This window comes from Furipterus horrens, unplaced genomic scaffold (genome assembly GCF_987537825.1).
Source record: "Furipterus horrens unplaced genomic scaffold, mFurHor1.1.pri manual_scaffold_1, whole genome shotgun sequence".
Taxonomy (NCBI): domain Eukaryota; kingdom Metazoa; phylum Chordata; class Mammalia; order Chiroptera; family Furipteridae; genus Furipterus; species Furipterus horrens.
Window position 1 is genome coordinate 96,630,684 of NW_028327171.1, and position 24,946 is coordinate 96,655,629.

The 24,946-nt window shown below is 34.3% G+C and overlaps 1 protein-coding gene across 2 annotated transcripts in view; it reads right to left on the reverse strand.

Moving 5' to 3' along the window:
* Nucleotides 1–22,345, reverse strand: part of CD200R1 (CD200 receptor 1) — a 53,753-nt gene extending 31,408 nt beyond the window's left edge. For both annotated transcript variants that reach the window (XM_090263781.1, XM_090263720.1), the window contains exon 1: nt 22,044–22,345. In XM_090263781.1, the coding sequence (XP_090119907.1) occupies nt 22,044–22,110 (67 nt within the window). In that variant the 5' untranslated portion in view covers nt 22,111–22,345. The remainder of the gene's footprint in view (nt 1–22,043) is intronic.
* Nucleotides 22,346–24,946: the final 2,601 nt, after the last annotated feature.

Below are 24,946 nucleotides of genomic sequence, written 5' to 3' on the forward strand. Positions count from 1 at the left end.
GACAAGTAAAAGTCTCAAAAAATTTTTCCCCCTGTATGAACTTCAGGCCTGATCTTCCTGCTTATTTGTTATCCTCTTAATTCAAGCCCAGAATACCTCTTACTACCTTCCTGTCTTGATATTCAAATCAAAGTATTTCTTCTCTCAAGCTTACATACATTTTATCTATCTCTGTAGAAGAAAGGGTTTTATTATCTGTTACAGATTTTTAGGAACTAGTGACTAGGTAGAAAAGGATAAGTAGTGTTGATTAGATGCTGGTATGGAACAAAAAAGGATTTTTCTAAACATTTTTGAAATCACATTATGTGGACAACTACCTATAATTTCAAATTTTATAAGGCAAACTCTAAGTGGCAATTGCTATAAATATTTTGTGCAGCAACTACTGGCAAAGTATTTACTAGGCCCAGGAATATCATAGTAAACAATACCTCTTCCCTCCAAGAGCCTAAGGTCTAGGCAAGGAAGCAGCTATGTAAAAAATGATAATGTAAAGTTTTCAGTGTAATGATAGAAGTATGCATAATGTCCATAAGTTAAAAAGAAGAAATGTTTAATCTAAAAGAGTATGAGTGAGAGATTAGGGAAGACTTCCTATAATATTTGAGCTGGATCTTAATAGATGAGGAGTTTTCAGGAAGATAAAAGAAAATTGCACAAAGAAAGAATGACATTTAAAAGAAGGCATAAAGTCACATTGGATTTTCAGAGAACTACAAATAGTTCAGTATCATCATAAAGTGAAGAAAAATTGGATGTTTGATTAGAGTTGAGACAGGATATCAACAGGTTCTAATTGTGGAAGGCACAAAACTTCTAGAAAGTGTTCATGATAAAGCTATACACTTCTAGTGCATTTAAAGTGAGTGCATCTGACCAGCAAAGAGAAATATTTTAGGGTATAATTTAACACACAGTGTTTTTATGGAGAAATTTTAAATCCAGTGCCCCTGTTGGTTGCCATTTTCTTTAATAAACCATTCTTTTAAAATAATTTTTGAGCACTTACACTAAAAACAGATGTTTTTTTTAAATTTGTGTATTTTTTTTATTTCAGTCTCTCCATTCTGACAGGTATTATCTTCATTTTACAGATATAGAAATGTAGACTCAGAGTGATGAAAAAATTTGGCCAAGGCTACCCAGCTTGTAAGCTGCTCCAGTTGCACCCTTATTATTACACAAGTAGGTCTTGAGGCAGTGACTAGAAACCAAGGTTTGGATCTTAAGAAATACACTAGAATAATACACTATCCAAATCAACATAAATTGAAAGAGTTGGTGAAGCAAGTCCAAGTGATGTTTTTATGGGAAGACTGAGAGATAAAAATCTGAAAAAGTACATCAAATGGCAAGTCCATAGAATCAAGATTATGATGGTATGTGGTCTCAAGCACATGAATTCTGGGTCAGAATTGGGAATAGTCAAGGGAGATAATTTGAGGAAGTTGTCAAAATCCATGGGTCAAATACATCAATCTTTCACTAGATTGTGAGCTCCATGAAGGCAGGGATTTTCACCTGTGTTGTTCATTCTGCATTCTCAATGCTTAGAAGAGTAGCTTGCACAGCTTCCTGGCATGTGATAAAATTAAAGGTCAACACAACCCTCTAGCAAACCCCGGACTAAAGATATCAGCAGTAACTTTATAGGAGAAGTAGTGTAAATATCTCTTAGTCATATAGAAAGATACTCAACACCATTTACAGTAGTAAAAGAAATACAATTTACAACTATATAGAAATACCATTTTTCACCAAAAGATTGTCAAAATACAAAATTTTGACAACATACTCTATCTGCAAAGCTGTGGAGAGATAGGTATGTCTATAGACTGTTGATGAGAATATAAAATGTTACAACTTCAATCAAAGAAAATTTGACAATATATAGCAAAATTACATACTCATTTTCCTTCTGATCCAACAATATCACTTCTCATAATCTATCCCAAAAGATGCACTAGCAACAATATGAAAAGGTTATATACACAAGACTATTCATTCAACATGGTAATAGCAAGACTTTTAGAAATAATCCAAAAAGCCACCCATAGGAGATTAGTTGTCTAAACCATGGTACATTCACAAAATGAAGTATGATGAAACTACTTAAAAGAAAGGAAGATAACTCCATGAATGATTATGAAGTGACCTCCAAGATCATTGTTAAGTGAAAGGGGTAGGATAGATAAAAGCATATATAATATGTTACTATTAATCTAGGACATGAAGGGAGAAATACAAGGGGGGTGTGTGTGTTTGTATGTGTGTGTGTGTATGTGTGTGTGTGTGTGCTTTGTTTCTTTTCTTACTTATAATTTCAAAACTGAAAAAATAAAATGGGAACAGGAATAAAAGTAAGAGGTCTCTGACTGTACTTGATTTTATAGATTTGACTTTGGAAGCATGTAACCATTTTACATAATTATAAAACATAATCAAGTTTTTGTAAACACTAATATTGTAAAGCAAAAGTGACACAAACGACTCTAAATGCATGTAGAATTGGTTGCATAACCATATGTAGAGGAGCTACCCAAATGACTTTTAAAACATAGTAATTTTACTGTATATCTCTATAGACTATAACTTAATGACAAAAATGAGGGGAAAAAAACTATTTTCAATACTGTTGGTGGTAGTGTTTGGTACTTTTATTCTCAAAGTGTTCTATATGTTTTGAGGGATAAATCAAAGGAGTTATAATGTTGGTATCATTCAATTTTTCAATGTGGGAGGAAAGATATAGATGTAAAAATGAATGAGATTAAGTAAAAATTTTAATTCCTAAATTTGAATAAAAAATGTATCAACTCATAATGTATTTTTTAAAAATATTTTAACAAGGTTACTTTATTTTTATTTTGTTATTTTTATCATTTATTTTATTTATCTGTTTTTAGAGAGAGGGGAAAGGAGAAAGAGAGGGAGAGAAACATCAATGTGCAGTTGCCTCTCACACGCCCCCAACTGGGGACCTGGCGTGCAACCTAGTCATGTGCCCTGACTGGGAATCGAACCTGCAACACCTGGTTCGCAGGTCGACGTCATAATGTATTTTTATCTTTTAAAATACATATCCCACCACCACCACCCCTGACTGTTGTGGCTCAGTTGGTTGGGCATCATCCTGCATAGCAAAATGTTGGTTTGATTCCTGGTCAGGACACATGTCTGGATTATGAGTTTGGTCCCCAGTCAGGGCATGTACAAGAAGCAACCAATCAATGTTTCTCTCTCACATTGATGTTTCGCTCCCTTTCTTTCTTCCTCCCTTTCCCTCTCTCTAAAAATAAATAAGTAAAATCTTTAAAATACATATTCTCTAGCTGCTGCTAAGTTTGGGTGGGATTCATTACACTGCAATAGATACTTACTAACATAGCTACTAATGCATTAACCTAACTGATATTTTTAGAGCTCTATCCAACATTTGGAGAGCATGCGTTCTTTGCAAGTGCACATGGTAGATTCACCAACTTTAACCACATTCTGGGCCATAAAGCAAGTCTCAAAAAACTTTTAAAAACTGAAATTGTACCAAAAATGTCCTATCAAAACAGAATTAAGCTGAAAAACAATAACAGTAAGATATTTAAGAAAGTCCCAAGTATTTGTAAATTAAATATGTTTCTAAGTAATTTGGTCAAAGAAGAAACTTAAAATGTATTTTGAACTGAATGATAGTAAAAATACAACACATAAAATTTGGGGTTTGCAGCTAAAGTAATGCTTACAGGAAAATTAATAACTTTAAATGCTATCGGAGAAAAAGTGATTAAAATCCATCTAAAGAAGCTAAAAACAAAAGGTAAGAAAACAAATAAAAAAAAATAGAAAAGAAGTGATACAAACACTAACAAAACCAAAAGCTGGTGTTTTGAAAAGATCTTCAACATTCATAAACCAATTGCTATATTTATTAAGAAAAAACACAGAGAAAACACAATTATCTAATATCAGGAATAAAATAAGAAACATTAGTATAGATACTATTGTACATTTATGAAAAATAATAGAAGAATATTAACTACTTTATGATAATCAAATTCAATAACTTAGATGAAATGGACAAATTCACTGAGAAACACAGCTTTCAAAGCTATTTTGGGTTTAAACAGATAATCTGAAGAGTTTTATATCTATTATGAATCTATTGATAAAAATCTTCCCACCAAATTGGCTTCACTGACAAATTTAAGCAAATACTTAAGGAAGAAGTAATATCAGTTCTACAAACAAATCCCTTAGCAAAATAGACGAGGGAACACTTCCCACCTCACTTTATGAGGGTAGAATTAACCACACATCAAAAGCAGATAAATACATTACAAATTTTTTTTAAAGATCCATAACCTTGATAACCATAAGACATGAACAATTTTTACAAAATAATAGCAAGTGAAATATATCACTATATAAAAAGAGTAACATAACATAATCATATAAAGTATACTTTATATAATTACATAAAGTATAAAGAACTCAAGTTGATTGAACAGTCAGAAATCAGTGACATTCACAATATTAGGGGAATAAAAGAGAAAAACACATGAGAGCAATTCAACAGATGTAGAAAAAGCACTTGACAAAATTTAACACTCATTCATGATTTATAAAACTCTAGAAATAGAAGGAAACTTCTTCACACTGTTAAAGGGGATCTGTGAAAATCCTACAGCTAATACCATTTTTAATAATGAAATATTTCCCCTCTGAAATCAGGAACAAAGCAAGAATGTCTGCTCCTACTACTTCTTTTCGACATTGTACCAGAGGTCCTAGCCATGGCAATAAGGCAAGGAGGAAAAAGGCATATAGACAGAAAAGGTAGCAAAGACAAAACTATTTGTAGATGACAAGATTCTTAGGAATCTGTAAAACAACTGGCAGAACTAATTAAGTATAGCAAGGTCATAGTATAAAATGCTAAAAATATTTTAAAGCAATTATGTTTTTCTACACTAACAACAACACAATTGGAAAATGAAATTTAAAAAAGAAATTCTATTTACAACAGTGCAATAAAACCTTAGGAATAAATTCAACAAAAGATGTTCATGGTCTACACTCTGAAATCTATAAAACATTACTGAATAAATTAAAGAGTACATATATAGATGGAGAGAAATACCTTGTTCTTGGACAGAACAACTCAATATTGTTAAGAGGTTAGTTCTCCTCAAGTTGTTGTATAGATTCAATATAGTTTTAATCAAAATTGGGTAGTCATTTCCGTAAAAATTAAGGAAATTATTCTGAAATTTATATGAAAATGTAAACTTAGAATAGCCAAAGCAATTTTTAAAACATAAAAGATTTATACTACCTAATTTCAGCTTTACTATGAAGCTACAATTATATAGGCTGTCTGGCATTGGCTAAAGGATAGACACATACTTCAATAGAGCAAAAAAGAGAGCCTAGAATGAGATTCACACATATATGGTCTATCAATTTTCAATAAAGACAATTTAAGGGGAGAGCAAAGTCTTTTCAACAGCTAACCACAGAATAAATGGATATCCATTTTTTTTTAAAAAAAGAACTTCAACCCTTACTCAACACTACACACACAAAAAAATTACCTTAAATTGAATTATTGACTTTAATGTAAAAGCTAAGACAGTAATACTTCTAGAAGAAAACATAGGAGATAATCTCTGTGACTTTTACATATACAAAAAGATTTCTTAGGATGGAGAAAAACAAACTATGAAATAAAATTTGATAAAATGGACATAAACACCAGGTTTTAATACACATAACATTAGAACATGTATCCACAAATATACACAAAACAAAATGCAAACAGAAAACCTTTAACACTGAATAAAAAACTTTTCCATCTAAGTCAAAAATCATCATCAGAAGTAAGACTGTCTTGTGATTTTACTACTAATGAAACCTCTTACTCACTTTGAGCACCAAAAATTTCCTTTCCCAAATCGTCACTGTCATATGCCTGAGCAAGCAGATACCACCCACGCAGCAGACATTGTCTAGGCATGACTGTGCAAACCCGTACTCCCAAGGCTTCCTCCAGTAAGGGGGAAACAGGCTCCCAGAAACAGCATATGATTTGCTTGTTATGTTAAACAGTTTTTATCTATTGTAAAATCCTGTGCTATCCTGACTAAAAACAGTTCTAGATAGGCATTCTGAGCTTTCACCCTTTCCAGTAAAAAAAAACCTGATTCAGTAACTGTTTTTAACCAAACTAGAACATAGATTCTGCCGTACTTTAAAAGTTTTATGTTTGTTTAGATTTATTTATTATTTCTAATGCATAGAATTGGGAAACAGAAAAAGTTAATTTCCTGCTCTTTTATTCATGTTTGAGGGAGACAAAGGAGTCTAATAAATAAATTCTAAGCTAAAAGAATCCTTAAACTGGGGCAAAACTGAAGCAGAAAATATCTGGCTATACTCTAATAAGATGACGATATAGCTGTAAAAGAGAAAAATGTAGAATAGTTTTATTGTTACATCTCTTTTGATATTTCTCTCCAGGACTAAAGTTCTCTATGCTAGCACTGAACTAATTAGAAGTCATTCTTATTGCTTATTATGATCCTCACATCTTTACTTGTCATCTTTATTGTTATTTAACATTAATGAACTAACTACTTTTAAAAAAACAATAAGAATACATTGAAATACATTTCAATATGTTGAAATCTCTGGAAATATATTGATATTCTACATGAGGAAAACCAAATGATAGAACTGTTTTATTCTTCATTTGGTGTTTCAAGCTTTTCAACTTCAAAACTGTGCAAGTTATTATAACAAAAATACAGAGCTGGACCATTGTGGGTTAAGCAATGGCTGGAAAACTTAATAAGAGATATGGATTTTACTTCTTGCTCTGTTTCTTCTTTCCTGAATCATTTTAGATAATTAAATGAATTATACATTCTAGTTCTGCCCTTTACAAAGCACAGACTGTAAAGAATAACTCAAAAAAGGTATTCAAAGGACATTACCAACTGGGGTTTAAACCGAGTAAAAATGAAGTAGTACACGTCTCCTAAAGATTCAAGGTTTTATCTAAAACAAATACAATTTTGAGGCTGAGAAGTGAATCACACAAAGACCCAGAAATTCAAGTTACATTGCCAGAACAACTTCTATTTAGCTACACTGAGCACATAACTCTTTCTAAGCACCAATGGTAAAGTCAATAGAGTGTAAAAATTTACTATAAATTTCTGGCTCCAGAAAGCTTAAACTATCTACCTTACCATTTAGCATTTTAGTTAGTGGATGTTTGTACTGCATTCTCTAAAAGTGAATATTGTGGATGTAAGGTAGACATAAAAGTATTATTTCTTGAAAGTCTTTAGAGTTATGAATGGATCCAAGCAAGAAGTTGTGAAAATAAATTGCATCCTTTTTAGAGGTCCTGAAAATAAGATGAATTGTAACCTAGATAGGCTAATTATATTTCTGCCTCTAATGCAGTGATTTTCACATTGTGATCTGGGACTAGTGGAAGTCTGTGATTGCCAGAATATCCTGAAGTTCCTAACTTTGGAGGAAAGAGGTCTAATTTGCAATTTTATTTCTGCTGTATAAGTAAAGAGAAATATCAACCTGCAGAAATAATTGGAAGCAACATTAATTTCCCCCAAATTCTGTTATTTTCTAAATAACAAATGGGAATTTCAGTTGCAATAAGAGACACATGTAACCTTTTTCTCTACTAAAGCTACCTGAGGACTATAGCATTAATGTAATGGTAAATATTGGATGTAAAGGAAATATTTTCTTTTCTGCCTTCTACAATAATGATCAGTCTCCCACTAGTGGTTTTCATTCACATGGCACTTGAGTGAAGATCTACCACATATATTAGAGCATTTTAAATCACATTTGTTATTTCTGCACCACAGCTTTTCCATGGGAAAAACTATTTTGCAAACTTCTGAAATTCTAGGATAAAAAATTATTTTTATTAATGAACTAGAGCTACAAACTTAAAAGTGTATAAATCTCTAATATAAAAGTTAGTAAATAAAAGCAGTTATAAAATAATATACACAATATGATTTAATTTATGCACAATACAAAGTAATCAAAACATATTTTACTGTTAAGGACTACATACATGCATGGTGAAATGTAAAGAAAAACAGGGATGATTATCACCCAAAGAGAATGATTGTCCCAAAAATAATGGCTACCTTTAGAGCAAAGGTTGAGATTATAATTCGGGAAGAAATGGCAATAATCTATTTTTAATTTACACTGTATAATTGTTCTTTGAAATGTATAACTATTGTACACTCAGCAATATGTCTTATTTATGTTAATATTAAAGTTAAAATAATAAATACAAAGAAACTCAAGAAATACAATTAATACTTGCTTTTTAAACATAATGATGTCAACAATTGATCCTAGTATTATGGCATGCATTTCATGTTCTTACACTTCGTTTTTTCCCATGAGATTATTAAACTTCTTGTATTTAGTTATCTATTTATTTATTTACTTACTTATTTATTTTTATTAAATCATTTTTTATTGTTATTCTATTACAGTTGTCCCAATTTATCCCACTTTGCCTCCTCCACCCATCCTACCTCTCCCTGCTCCCGCACTGTTGTCCATGTTTGTGGATTATTCATACATATTTTTTGTCTAGTCCCTTTCCCTTCTTTCTGCCATTATCCCCCTCCCCACTCTCCTCTCGTTACTTTTACTCTGACCCATGTTTCCATGACTGTGGTTCTATTTTATTTATTAGTTTATTTTGTTTATTCAATTATTCTTATAAGTGAGATCATATGGTATTTGTCTTTCACTGACTGGCTTATTTCACTTAACATAATACTCCCCAGTACCATACATGCAGTTGCAAAGGGTAGGAGTTCCTACTTTCTGCTGCATAGTATTCCATTGTGTAAATGTACCACAGTTTTTTGATACACTCATCTACAGATGGGCACTTAGGTTGTTTCCAGCACTTGGTTAGTGTAAATAGCACTGCAAAGGGTAGGAGTTCCTACTTTCTGCTGCATAGTATTCCATTGTGTAAATGTACCACAGTTTTTTGATACACTCATCTACAGATGGGCACTTAGGTTGTTTCCAGCACTTGGTTAGTGTAAATAGCACTGCTATGGACATAGTGGTGCATAAGTTCTTTTGAACTGGTGATTCAGAATTCTTAGGGTATATTCACAGCAGCAGACTTGCTGAGTCAAAAGACAGTTCCATTTTTAGTTTTTTGAGGAAATTCCATACTGTTTTCCGTAGTGGCTGCACCAGTCTGCATTCCACCAACGTGCACTAGGGTTCCTTTTTCTCCACATCCTCGCCAGCACTTGTTTGATGATTTATTAATTATGGCCATTCTTACATTACTGAGGTGATATCCCATTGTGGTTTTAACTTACATCTCTCTGATGGTTAGTAACATTGAGCACCCTTTCATATGCTTAAGGGCCCTTGGAGAAGTATCTATTCAAATCCTTTGCCCATTTTTTAAATTGGATTGTTTATCTTTCTGATGTTGAGTCATATGAGCTCTTCATATATTTTGGAAGTCTGCTGTATTATTGGCAAATATATTCTCCCATACAGTCGGGTTCCTTTTCATTTTGATGATGGTTTCTCTAGCCATGCAGAAGCTTTGTAGTTTGATGTAGCCCCATTGGTTTCTTTTTTCCTTTATTTCCCTTGCCTTGGGAGATATAACAGCAAAAATATTGCTACGTGGATACCTGAAATTTTCCTATCAATATTTTCCTCTAGGACTTTTATGGTGTAATGGCTTATTATTAAGTCTTTTATACATTTTGAATTTATTATGATGTATGGTGTAAGCTGTTAGTCTAGTTTCATTTTTTTTTGCATGTACCAGTTTAGTTCTCCCAACACCATTTTGAAAGATATTAATTTAGTAGCAGACAACACCTAATTAGTGTTCAGTAAGCAAAATATTGGTTGGAAACCCAAACTTTCAGCAGAGACAAAAATAGATAAAAACATGAAAATTTTTAGAGTAAGAAAATAGACATTTGGCTCTTCTGTTTATTACTTCTGTAATCTTGCATACATTACTTTCTGAACCTCAGTTGCTTCATCTATACATATTGAAATTTAGTATCTGATAAAAGTGGCCATTCAAATTAATAAGGGGAATAAAGGATGATTATTTATATCATTGATAGATGGCATTAGAAGAACTAGCTAGCCATTAAAAAATAAATAAAACCAGACTCCTGTTTCATCTCTTACATAAAAATAAAACAAAATGAGTCAAGATTTAAATATAAACAAATATGTAAGTAAGTACTGGAAAAAATGTAGGTAATTTTTTATGTTAAACACTAGATAAAATGATAATATCTGTTTGGGACTGAGGGGTTTCTTGGGATGAAGGATGTTGTGTCCTGGAAACCAGGAAAACTGGGACAGTTGTCAGCTTAAGTGAAGAAACCTTTGTAACTCTACTACAAAATGTAGAAACTATAAAGAAAAATATTGAGCAATTTGACTGTAGCAATAACTTAAAACTGATAGGGAAAAAATGCATAAAATGTTAACAAGCAAAAATTTGTGGAATATTTGCAACAGTTATAATAAACAAAAGGCTGCTGTCTTCAAAAAAGTACAGAAAACATACAAATCAATAAAAAATAGAGAGATAGACAACCCAATTTCGAAAATGGGCAAATGTTATGGAAGGCTGACAAAAGATTAGCCTAATAATATGCTAAAGGGTGACTAAGCTAGTAACTATAATTATACTCTTCAGATACAGCATAGAGAGAAAAATAAAACACCCAGATGGTTTATAAAAAAGAAAAACAATGCCCTGGCTGGTGTGGCTCAATGGATGGAATGCCAGCCTGCGAACCAAAAGGTCATCAGTTCAATTCACAGTCAGGGCACATGTCTGGGTTGTGGGTCAGGTCCCCAGTTGGGGGCATATGAGAGGCAACCACACATTGATATTTCTTCCCCTCTCTTTCTCATTCCCTTCCCCTCTCTCTAAAAATAAATAAATAAAATCTTTTTTTTAAGAAAAGGAGAAATGTTTAAGAAAAGTAACAAGTTCTAAAAAAAAAAATCAGTAATAATCAGTAGATGGATAAAATTTAAAACTCAAAAAGAATTATGATAAATAATAAATTTCATCTTAGTTTCCAAAACAGTTTAATCAGAGTCTTTATAAGTTTGTTAGGAAGTTTGTTAAAACACTGTACTTATAAAAAGCACATCGGTGGGCTTAACTTTTTTTGTTTTTTTTAGAATAATCACAAAGTCTGTATCAGTTGTTTAGGACAGTGTTAATAAAAGTCATATTGTTGGGCTAGATTTTTTAATTTTGGTTTCCTAGTGGTTTTTTTGTTTGTCTATTTTTGTTTCTGTTTTGTTTTGTTTTTTGAGGCAGTTACACATAGCCCAAAACTAATTGTTAAAGACAGAATTTCCCCCCTGGTGCATGGAAGATATTTTTTTTGTGTACAAACATGTATGAGTGATAACAAGGAACAAAGTATTAAATGGATAGATAGTGAATATAAATGCATATCAAATATGCAAAAAATATATGTACTAAGATATTAATTTCAGCATACTTTTTAATTCCAAAATACTGTAAACAACTAAAACACCAATCTGTAGGGGCTAATTAAATACAGGGGTGGGCAAAAGTAGGTTTACAGTTGTTCATATGGAAAAAGATATGCAGGTTATAATTATTACAATAGTTATATTAACTGTGTTTCATGTACTCACAGCTGTAAATCTACTTTTTCCCACCCCTGTATTATGAAATACTATCTATAAAAGGTCTTTGAAAACTGCAAAATGATAATTAAAATAACATTTTTTAATGCTTGTAAAATTAAGACAGTGCTAAATGATTTACATACCTCATTTAACTCAATCCTCACAGTAACCCTTGACACTAAATCTAGCCTTTGATGTAAACTTTCCCAATTTTAAAATATTAGCAACTAATTAAAATTTTAAGAAATATTTCATGAGTCAACCAAAAGTATCTGCAAGCCAGATCTATCCCATGGGCTGCGAAATTATACTCTCTGATGTGAAAATTAGAGAAAAGGCCAAAACCAGAGTCTTGAAAACATTTAAAATTAGGACTCTGATAGGAGGGGTGTGTAGGGGAATGGGTGAAGAAGGCAGGGATTAAGAAGTACAAACAGGAAGTTACAGAACAGCCATAGGGATGTAAAGTACAGTATAGGAAATGGACCAAAGAACTTAAACGCATGAACCATGGACATGAACAATGGTAGGAGGATTGCCTGAGGGAGTTGAAAGTGTTGGGTGGAGGGGGGCAAAGGAGGAAAAATTGGGACAAGTGGAACAGCATAATCAATAAAATATAATTAAAAAAATAAAATCCTATGGTAACTTAAAACATTTCTAATGATAAAATTAAGAATCTGGAGGAAATGGAGTTATTAAAAATGATGAAAAAAGTAGAAAGTAAACGCAGGTGTTTAAGCCAGGGAAAAAGGAGATTTTAGGGAAGGAGTGATCATATGGGAAAAGTGTTAAAGTGAGGATTAAGGGGTTTTATGATTTGCTAACAAGAAGGTGGTCAGAGAAGTTTAGGAGCTGTAAAGATAGTGTTAGTACAGACGGAAGAGCAGAAAGAGATTTGCAGGCAGCCAAGCAGAACCAATTGTGAACAAATGCAGACTGTCTCTTCCAGGAATTTTGACCTTAAAAATACTGGAAAATGAGACAATGGCTTTTTTCCTTTCATGTCAAACCTGAAAGAGATGGGACAAATCTGGAACCATAGACTGAGGGGGTATTTGAGAATTAAGAACACTGCATATTTGCAGATAAAAAGAAGATGAACTTGGTTACAAGAATGAAGGTTAACCGGTAAAGCAGGACCCTAGAGGTACTGGGAGGAGATGAGACAAAAGCAAACTGGACCTTTGCTTTTGAAAAGGCCGATTCTCGGTCTCCGAAAGAGGAGCAGAAGCGGAAAGAGTGATTACGGACACAACAGACATTTTGAAGAAGTTCAGGTTGACACACGTTTTCTGTGTATACCTACACAGCATCAGGTAGCTGCTCAGAACTTTGGGAATAGTAGGACAAATGAGGCAAGGTCTCTGCCCTCAGAAACCTCATTGTCTGGGAGTGTTAAAAATGTTCAGATTGGATGATGGATAAATCAGGTGAGCAGCCAGGTACTGGACTGAGTGTGAGGAACAACAGGGACAGTTTGAGTGGTAAAGACAGACCCGGGATAGTGTTTTTGTTTTTGTTTTGTTTGCTTGTTTTTTATCCTTACCCGAGAATAGAGAGGAAGGGAAAGACAGAAACATCTATGGGACAGAGAAACATTGATTTGTTACCTCCTGTACACACCCAGAACGAGGATCAGGGATCATATATACCCAGATCAGACAGGGGATATTACGCGCTGGACTGGGGATCGAACACAAACCAAGTTATGTGCCCTAACCGGGAATCAAACCCTGCAACCTTTTGGTTATGGGACAATGCTCCAACCAACTGAGCCACGCTTGCCAGGACTAGGACAATGTTCTTACTTAACCCTGGCTTTCATTACAATCATCTGCAGAGATGTGTGAGAGTCCAGACTCTATACCCTGAAAATTGCAATTTTTAAGCTGGAGCTGGCACCACAGTATAATATTTTTGGCTCTACGGGCAATTCTGTCTTTCACTCTGCTTAAAATTACTGGTTTAAAACAACCCCTGGGGAGGCAGCCAATAAAGGAGAAGATAGAATGATTTTCTGGGTAATAAAAATAACTAGACTTCATTATTTTGAATCTACCAATATTTACTACTTGGATATTTTTTCAAAAATTTGCCGGTACCACAAAATGCATCACATAATGAGATATTCTTACATTATGTACTAGAGAAACCTTTGGGAAAAGTTAGTATTTCATGGTAAGTTAACAAAATGCAAGAACAAAGAAAAGAAATCAAACAATTTAAAGCTACCTATGTACACAACCAAATTGGAAAAATACCTTTACCCATCACTGAATGTTCTCAAATGATACTCTTTGAACACAGATTTTCCGTATGCTGATAGGGGGAAGAATTAGATGTTGCTTTCTCCTTCTTTATCATTTATCATTTACCCTTTATCATTTCTTTGCTGCAAAACTTCTAGAACAAGTGGTCTATGCCCACAGCCTCAATTTCCTCCCCACCCACTCTCTCCTTGATACCAGCAATCTTGTGGCTCACACACCCTTCCATTCAAACCACAGTTTTGAAGGGGTATAGTCAAACTTTTGGTCTTTTTTCAGTGCTTCTGCTCCTGGATCTCTTGGCATATTCTGGTGCTATTAAACACTTTCTTCTCTTAAAACCCCTTCCTTCATGACTAACACTACCCTATCCTTTTCCCTGTTTGTCTCGTTCTCTGCAAACCTGCCTGTTTCCTCAGACACCTTAGTGTAATATTCCCCGAAGTCTCACCTGCTCTTCTTTCTCTTTATGCCTTCTTTCATCATTCTCCCCCATCCCAGAACTTCAAATGGGCCTCTGTATGGTTGATTTCTCCTTGTTTTACCACTTCAGTTTCAATTTAACTCCCTCGGTCCTTCATATAGGCTGTTTGACCTGTCTGGAATATTCCTCTCCCCAACTCTTCTTGCTAGCTGTTTCTTGTTCATCTTTCCCTTAAATATTACTTCCACAAAGAAGTCTTCCTTAGTGCTCAGGATAGCTTAGATATACAATTATACATTTCTATGTCACCTTCTATTTCTTCTTATACACCTATGTATTATTTAATAATTTACAATGATTTATTTAATATATATTTTTCTACCATATTCTAAGATCCATGAGAGCAAATCTCTGTCTGTCTTGTTCAAGTATCCTTAGCATGAAGTAGTGTCTGAAACATGATAGACACTTCCTTACTTATTAACTAACAGAACTGAACCACATTTGACTGACTTGTTTTTCCTAAACAAGAATCTCAACCCTATAGCTGCTATTTCTTTCCATTCCAATGCTTGCTGCATGTCAAAAGCATCACATCCAAAAAATCATAGATTTTTCCACATATACTTGCCACATTTCTTTTCCCTGTTATTTTTGATGCTATGAAGAAGTTTCAAGCTCAGCTCATCCACTAAAAATTTTGGTGATATCTTTAGTAATTCCTTGAACACTCCAAGGCCTTATTTGTTCATGTATAAAATGAAAGGATTAATTTAAAGGTTTCTAGACTTTTCCTTTCCTGAAAACTCTATATTTCTCAATAGTTTCATACACTTCCTTCACTTCACAAATGAGGAAATTACTGTCTAAAGAGAGTAAGCAAGTTCTTAAAGATGACACAGCTAGTAGTTAGAATTACATCTCATGACATAGCTTTAAAGCCAACAAAGACATATATAAGAATTGCAGAATTGGGGGAAAGAGGATTGAGATTTTATTGAGGAAGTGAAAAACACCTAAACATTCAATGCATGAACAAAATTCAAAAAGCAAAAAGACATTTAATAATATTATACAGGCAATCTCAATGTGCAAGAGACAGTATAACCAACCAAATCAAAATCAGTTGGAGGGTTATCAGCTGAGAAGGGGAAGGGGAAAATGGGGAAATGATGCAGAAATTAAGAAGCATAACTGGTAGGAACAAAATTGACAGGGGGGTATTAAAAAATGGAGAAGCAAAGGAGTTTATATGCATGATCCATGGACATGAACTAAAGGGGGTGGGATTGCTGGAGGGAAGGGGGTACTGAGCAACGGGGGGAAAATCATAAGAACTGTAATATCACAATCAATAAAATATACTTAAAAAACATGTTTACAATGAATTTTAAAAAAACAGGAAAATAACTTAGTTAAAAAATAAGTGGAAATTCTAAAATTTTAAATACAATATTTAAAATAAAATATGCCCTGATGGGCCTTACAGATGAATGGAGGTGAGACTGGAAATAATTGGCAAACTTAAAATATATCAACAGAAATTATTCAGTCTGAAGAAAAGAGAAAAAGATATTTAAAAATGTAGTAGCCACTGGGACTAGTGATGAAGTAGCAAAATTTCTTTAAACATCTAAGCAATTTGAGTCCTAGAAGAAGAGAGACAAAGTTGGCAGAAAATATGTATATTTGAAGAAACAGTGATTGAAAATTTCCCAAAATTGTCTTAAAAGCATAAATTTACAATTCAAGAATTTCAGTAATCCCAAATCAGGATAAACATGAAAATAACCATACATAAAACACTTAATATGTGCAAAGAAATAGCAATAAAGAGAAAATCTTGAAAGCAGCCAGAGAAAAATGACAGATTGTATTCAGAGAAACAATAATTTGAGTGTCTGCTGATTTCTCATCAGAAATGATGAAAAAAGATTTTTAAGGTGCTGGAAAATAAAGTCAATACCCAGCAAGAATATGCTTCAAGAATGAGGCATATTTAGATAAAAGAAAACTAAAAGAGTTCCTCATTAGCAGGCCTACACTACTAATAATGATAAAAGAAATTATTTAGGCTGAAGGGAAATAATACCAGACAAATGCAGAAATTCAGGAAGGAATGGAGAGCGTGGAAAAAGTATCTATGGTGGGCATAGTATATGCCCTCAGAATCTCCTTTAAGGAATGACTTTTTGCTGTTACTAATAGGGGAACTATTGGCAGACAGCCTTCAGTTCTCAGCATCTTCAGAGATTAACTCAATTATTTTGCCCAAAATCAAACCCTTCTAAGGGCTTCTCACATTCAATGACTGATTGAGAAGAAGGTATAAATGCCCAGCCAGGTTGATTCAATGCAGGGCCTCTCTAAGACCATTCTAACTCCACAGCCCGTGGGGATTAGAAGAGGTTGTCAAAGGTTGAGACTGCAGATTGACTTCTCTCTCTGCAAATTTGCCCTTTCTTCCAGGTGTTTCTTCCACTGTCCTCCCTAATAAGCATTCTCTACTGAAAACTCTATCTCAAATTCTGATTTGGGAGAGCCTGCTACAACATCAACAACTCAAAGGAACCGATATTTTTAAATAAAATGGTTTGCTTCTAAAACCTTCCAGTACTGTTTCTGGGTCTCTTCTATATTGCTTTCCTTAAACACAAATAGAATTTTGTTCTTAAGATTGTTTCCAGTTTTGGGGGGTTGACAAGGCATATAAACTCTAGCTAAGGAAACTTCTAAATCGTTTGCTCAGCATTCATGCATGAACAGTGTTATTTCTTCCTGGAACTAATTTAACTGATTGTGACTCTTACGTGAGTTTTGTTACAACATCCAAAGCTATTTCTTAACCACAAATCTTCTCCTTAATCCCAGGCAGAAATTATCAAACGTATGTCAGTGATAAAAAGGAGGAAAAGTGTATCAGTGGTTACTGAATTTTAGTCACTATGCAGATTGATTTTTCAGATACAACATAAAACCAGATGGCAACTGAATTATTTTATTAACTAGCACCATTAATTAAAATACTCATGACCTTATTAGGAGGCAAGTTATCTACTGTTGAGCTGTCTCATCTCTGTATTTCTATTCTCAACCTATTAGCACCCTTGTATCTAACTTCTCATCTTACTCCTCAATTTTAGAAGTTTTTCTCTTCTTATTAAAGGTTAAAAACTCCCTTCCCTTCTCTACTCAGATCTTGCTCTCTGTTATTGAGAGGAAAGAGATAATTATTGCTCTTAGGACCCAAACACAAAAATATCTAGTGTCTATACTACTACATTTGTGTCTATGGGGATTCTGTTTGTGGAATCCTCCACTCCATGATTCACAAATCCGGGATTCTGTTACATTTCCAGGTATCTATAAAAAATTTTCTCCTCGTTCTCCTCCTTCCCTGTACTGAATTTAACATCTTCCTCTGCAAAGAAACTTCCCTTCTCAGTCACCAATATCTTGTCGTGGAATCACAGGACTTTCTAAAATGGAAACCCAAGAGTATGAGCTCTTGGCTCCTACTGGAAAAAAAAAATCTTTTACTAAGTGCCACTCTTACTGAACAAGATATAGCTGCCATGTTACCCTCTAAAAATACTGCTTTATTTTATTATTTTCCTGTTTACAAAACAACAGATGGCTTCTCAATGCTTACTGCACATTATCAAATTTTCTGTTTGGCTATCAAGGACCTCTAAAATTCAGCCTTCTTTCCTATGATTATATAAGCACACAATCTCCATTCCATCAGGTGAAAGTTCCTTCTCTCCCCAACCCACCTTGCCTTTGTTCATGCTGCACATCCGCTGCTCCCTTTTTGTATCTCTGCCTTTCCCCATCAATCCAAACCTATTATTCAAGACCCAGCTCAAGACCCATCTCCTCCATAAAGCCTTTGACAACTCCACCTCACTATAATTTCTCCTATCTTTAAATTTTTACCAAATTCATAGACAATTTCAAGACTGACTGATATTTAAAATGTTCTCTTAAATTGTCATCTTAGCTTGATTTCCATAATTTAGATTGCTAATAACTTTTAGGCACTATTCACAGACACACAGATACTCCTTACACACTCAGTGTTAACAATGACTTTTCATTAATTTATTAATTGTTTAAACATGGATGTTTAAAGAAAATACACCTAAAATTAGTATATTTGAATTCATAACTATCACAAACTAGAAAAGAAAGATAGAATTGAAATTAATGAGGACAAACCCCTTCCTTTTTGCAATTGCTTTTAATCTCTTGTTTCATCTTTTTCAAACCTGCTGAAACTACCCAAGAGCCCTGTTTTGATTTTATCTCCTCTTCTTGTTACTGCCTGCCCCCTAGTGGAACATAATGATAAATGGTCAAAATTAGCCCAAGGCATTAAAAAAGTGGAGAATTCCTTTTCAGTAATTCATAATCTCAGCATCAGTGACTTATATAAAAGGTAGAGTCATATTAATTGGGACAGCAAAATATAATTTGAACACAGGAAGAACTAAAAGATAATTGGTTAACATAAGGAGGAAGAAGTGGTGCGGGGTAAAGGGAATACAAAGGAAACCAGACACAGATGTGGGAGTTTGCTCCACACGGGACCACTTAGATGTTTAAATCTTTCCCCTCAGAATTCTGAACAAACTTTGTCTACCAGCTACCACATTGCTTGAATTTATAAACAAATAAGTAACGATAAAAGTAAATAGATTTTTTAAATGCTACGCTTTACATTAAAGTCATTAGCTCCTTTGCTCCTTTGTGAATTTATCTCGTATATTAAAGTGAGTTATTTATGTTTGGCAGTATTAATAACAAAGCAGTACTAGTAATAAAGACACATTCATTCCCCAGTGGCTTGCTTCTAATTTATTCTAAATTAGTTCATGGTAAATTTATCATGCCACATCACTGCATATAATTTGCTTTCCTGTATCTTGATTCTAAACATTTTGATAAATTTATAATTATACAGTACAGTATTCCCTCACTTATTGTGGGTATTACGTTCTAGACCCTCCCCCCGCGATAGGTGAAAATCCGCCAAGAGGAACCTTACATTTATTTTAATATTTATATATATTTTAAGGCTTTATAAACCCTTCCCATACACTTATAAACCGTTCCCAGTCCCTTATTAACCTTTCCCACTCCCTTATTAACACTTTCCACACTTTTATAAACACTATAAATATAATATTTTTAAAAACCCTGCGATACAATGAGGCCGCAATAAGTGAACCGCGATATAGAGAGGGACTACAGCAATTATATTTAATTATTTATCGTGGATTTTTCACTATATCACGGGATTTGTGGTACTGTATACATATGTTGTTAAAGTTACATAGGTTTAAGAGTATAGAATATGTTTAAGAACATAAGTAGTGTTTATAAAAGTGTGGAAAAGGTTAATAAGCGAGTGGGAAAAATTAATAAGGGACTGGGAATGGTTTATAAGTGTGTGGGAAGGGTTTATAAAGCCTTAAAATATATATAAATACTAAAATAAATGTAAGGTTCCTACTTCACGGGTTTTCACTTATCGCGGGGGCAGTGTCTAGAATTTAATACCCGCGGTAAGTGAGGGAATACTGTATAAGCACAGACAGAATATATTTGATATATGTAGTATCCCCAAGTTGTGTTTAGAAATAGTTTTAAAATTCAAACCTTTAAACCATTAAAATTCAAAATTATCAATTATGTTTTAATCATTTAGGGGGAATAAAATATTCATTTATTTAATGTACAGTTGACATACAATATTATATTAGGTTCAGGTGTACTAAAACTAATGATTTGGCATTTATATATCTTACAATGTGTTTACCACACTTAGTGTAGTAGCCATCCAGCACCATGCAAAATTATCACACTATTATTGAATATATAGATGTATGTATATAAGTGTTTTAATCTTGATTTTTTTCCTTCACCCAAGTCATAGTGCAACATGACAGAAATGACTTCACTGCCAAGTTTGGTCCTACACAGATTTCTCTACAAGCTTTCTCCAGCAAAATCTTAACTATTGAAAGATTCAGATTCCTGAATTTTTTTATGAGTAAATATTCCACTAAGTTTATAACCAATATTGGCTTAACTTTTTTTTTTTCCAGTGGTGTTATAAATAGTGGTGTTCTTTAATGAAAATTATAATGGCTAAATATTGAGGAAAATTCCCTATTCAAATGTTTAGTGATGCCTATAGATGTTCCCAGGTGTGACTTGACCACATAATAGTAACGTTGGACAAATCATTTCTCTTCTCTAAGCCTCTGTTTCTAATTTTGTAAAATGGAGAAATGTCTTCTGTGCCTATTTCACTGGGTTGCTGTGCAGATCAAAGGGAAAAAAGTGTGTGAAAATTCTCCACAGAAAGGTACAGTAGTACAATGTGGTTATTTTGTGTTGTTCACCAGGAAGATTATCATGTGGAAACAGATGTTTGTGCTGGAGGATAGGCAATAGTCTTAAGTCAATCATATGAGAAAAAAATACCTTTTCTTCTTTTAATTATCAAATTATATACGTTAAAACCAGCTACATTGTTTCCTTGCCACTGCTCCACTTTTTACTAAAAGTGAAACCTGAAAACTCCCTCCCACATCAACTCCTACCAACCCTCTATAGTGAAACCAGGACACCCCCACATAGTCCTAAGTTCTCTACAATACCTACAGGAACCTAGACATTGAAGAGTATGTCCTCTAGCACAGAAAATTTCATTTTTTTCTTTTTTTTATTGAAGTTATTGGGGTGACACTGGTTAATAAAATTATACAGGTCCCAATGCACAATTCTACCACCCCAAGTCAAGTCTCTGTCCATAACCATTTATCCTCCCCGCTACCCTCCTTGTTGTAAAAAAAGTCTTTACAGCCTACACTTCTTTTTTTTTTGTTTTTTTGTTTTATAATTTGTTTGTTTGTTTGTTTGTTTGTTTTTAGGAAGAGGGGAAAGGATAAAGAGAGGGAGAGAAACATCACTGTGTGGTTGCCTCTCACCCACACCCCCAACTGGGGACCTGACATGCAACCTAGTCATGTGCACTGACTGGGAAATTGAACCAGCGACACTACAGCCTACGCTTCTTAAAACTAAATACAGACATACCAGACTTTGAGTGTCTTACATTTTTAAAAGCACCTGGTCATAGAAATTGTTAAAAAATAACAAACTTTCCTAATTTATACGGTTAACAATATGGACCTAAATGAGTTGGGATTATTACTTAATTTTTTTTGAAAGGGAAAAGAAGATAAAGAGAATTCAGATGACTTGGATTGCTACTAGAAATTATTTAATTTATTCTACCTTGTTCAAAAAAGGGGGAGCGGAAATAAGGAAGTGGGCAGTGAGGCAAATCATCGAGATGAATATACTGTAGTAGGATACAAAGTAAAATAACTATGACAAAGAGGAAAAGAGGTATAATAAAGTGAAACAAATCTGGGAGTAACCCCATCCCCCATATCTATGACTGTGTTTATCTTGTATTGCTCTATAAGAAAGGCAAAGACAGCTAGGGAAGAGCTGAGACCAGGTTTCTCACCAGTCACTCTCCTGTCATTCTTTCAAAGATGATTCAAGCTTACCAGCCACTACGAAGACAATGGATAGCAATAGTAGCTGTAGGTCAGAAGGTCTCCAAGAGCAGGGCATTTCTGTCCTCTGATTTCCTGCCCTTCACTCAGTCCTTCTCCTCCACACAGGGATGAAAGGAGCTGTGGACATGGTGGGGCTCTCTGTGGTCACCTTCTCTGTGCCAAGTCCTCCTACCCCATCAGCAGTGGGACAGTGCTGCTCTCCTGGTCCCTTCCTTCAATGCTGTGTGTGGTAGACTGAAGAAACTCTTGGAAGAGAAGAAACTCTTCTCTGGAACTTGACACAGCACTAGATTTCCTGTACGAGGCAGTGAAGCAAAGACGGAGGAAGCAGATCAATTATCTTTCAGCTCATTGGTCCTCCTCTCACTTCTGCTATACACATAAATTTTACAGTAGGGCATTGAACATGCCCAAGATAAACGAGTTTGTCTAAACTTGGATTAAAGAGCAAAACACATTACGTGTCCATTTTTGGTCCAACCCTTTAAACTTCCCAGTCATGATGCCTTTTAAAAGCTTTCTCCAGGTTGAAGAGGTAGACAGCCTCAGTAAGAAAGGTTGTAATAAAATATGTTTCCTTGAAAATTCTTGGGTGAACTTACTGTCTATAATATTTACAAATCTAGATGCATCATAAGTGTATTACTTTCCTGTTGCTACTGTAACAAATTACCATAAACTGAGTAACTTAAAACAACAAAAATGAATCTTATAATTCTAGCAGTCAGAAGTTCACAATGGATCTTACTGGGCTAAAATCAAAGTGTTGGCAGGGCTATATTCTTTCTGGACACATGGAGAGAATCTGTTCATTGACTTTTCCAGCTTCCAGAGGCCACCAGTGTTCCTTGGCTTGTAGCTGCATCATTCCCATCCCCTGTTCCCATGTTACATTCTCTAATTATAACCCTCTTACCTCCCTCCTATAAAGACCCTTGTGATTATATTGGACCACCCAGATAATCCAGGATAATCTCCCTATCTCAAAATCCTTAACTTAATCACATCTGAAAATTCCCTCTTCCCATGTAAGTTTGCCTATTTACAAGTTTTGGGGGTTAGGTCATAGACTCTTGATGGAGAGATGGAGGGACATTACTCTATTACAATTTTGTATTTATTTCCATTCATTTTCATTTTTGAAGAGCTAGACTGATCATTTGAACCAAATTACAAATAAACACTCATCTTTAGTTGTCACAGGGCTGTAATTGAGACTTACAAAAAACAAAAACAACAACAAAAAAACCTCTGCCTTAATGTGCTAGTTCATGTGCATTTAGATTATGATTGGGAAGAAAGAAATTCTCTCCGTGCTAAGAATTTCCTACCCCAAAGGAAAACTTTTCAGGAAGGGGAAGAAAACATTGCAAACAGGAAAAAGACTAAACAACATGCATTTTTTTTTTTGTTTGAAGTTAGCAGTTTTATCTTTCCTCTTGCCAAACAGCAAGCTATATATATTTCCCCCACTTCCTCTTCTCCAGATTTCCTTTCAGTGACTCAATTTGTTTAACACAGTGAAATCAGGAGCTTGAGGGCATGTAGCACTTGAAAATAGGAGCTATGTGACAATGGTGAACTATACCAAAAACAACTTCTCTTCTGTCTAAAATTGTACGAGGTGTCAGAAAAGCAGTGATGAAATGTCATTTGAAATATAATGTTCTGGTTTCCACCACAATGATGGTAAGTTTCATAACTGGTAAGACCATCAGTTTTGATAACAGATAGACCTAGTGTTAAGTCTGCTGGGCAATTACTAGTTTGATATTAGGCAAGTTTCTTAATCGAGTCAGTAACCTGGTTGTTGTTTTGTTTTTTCCATGTATATTATACTTACATGAGCATTTTCTTATGTCATCAAAACTTCCTGATGATCATTTATTTTAATGCCTATTCAATGACAACCAAAACTAAAGCACAGAAGGGCTGTATGGTCTGCTTCATGTCTCAAAGTGACTTGGTGACCAGCTGGGAGTAAAACTCACATTTCATGTTTGCTAGCCCTGTGTTCTTTTCACTCAATTCCTCTCACTTGAAATTTCAGGCAACAACTTTCATAGACATACGTACTCCCCATACACTCATCTCAAGTCAGACCACAACCTGCAATCAGCAGTTTACGAATCAAATGTGTGGTGTCAAAAACCATAGAATTCTCAAAGTAGATTCAGCAGGATGAAACTTACGCCCCACCTCCTTTATCTCCTCCCCCCACCCCTAACCTTTCAACTCCTACCTTTACTTCTTAAGGAGAGCGGGTGTTTGGAAGAACAATAAGGGAACCAAGTGTTTATTAGCATAACCATTCACCAAGATATGCCATGAAAGTCCATATAATAAAATAAAAGATTGCTTGTCTAGTAAATGCATGTCTCTAAAAAAATCAAAAGGACCCAGATTTTCCTTAGCTGTGCCCCTTGGGCGCCAGACCCAAAAAACAGAGCAGAAGAGCAGGACAAGATCAAGAAAAGGGTACAGCTCAAATCAGAACTCCAAAACTTTTATTCCACCAGTCTTTCAACTCCTCTTCAATAATACCAATTAAGAACCAGTGCACATGAAAGATTAACAGAACAATGTTATAGCTGATTAATGTTGTGGTGGCCAAAACAAAAAGGCTTGGCAAGTTTTAGTGAGCTTTTTAGTAAGCTAGAGCTGCTTTAAGACATAATGCCTCCAAATTTACACAATTGATTTACTTAAAAATTATCTGCCTATAAATGTTTTTGAAGTACACTTTTTCGTTCAGGTATATTTCTTTGTCTCCAACATCAGATTCAGACTTAGCCACACCTCAAACCAGTTACAAAGCTCCCCTTTACGTAGAAGCTTTGCAAGGATCTTGAATACTTACAGCACAGATGCTGATGGCCTTTTATTATTGA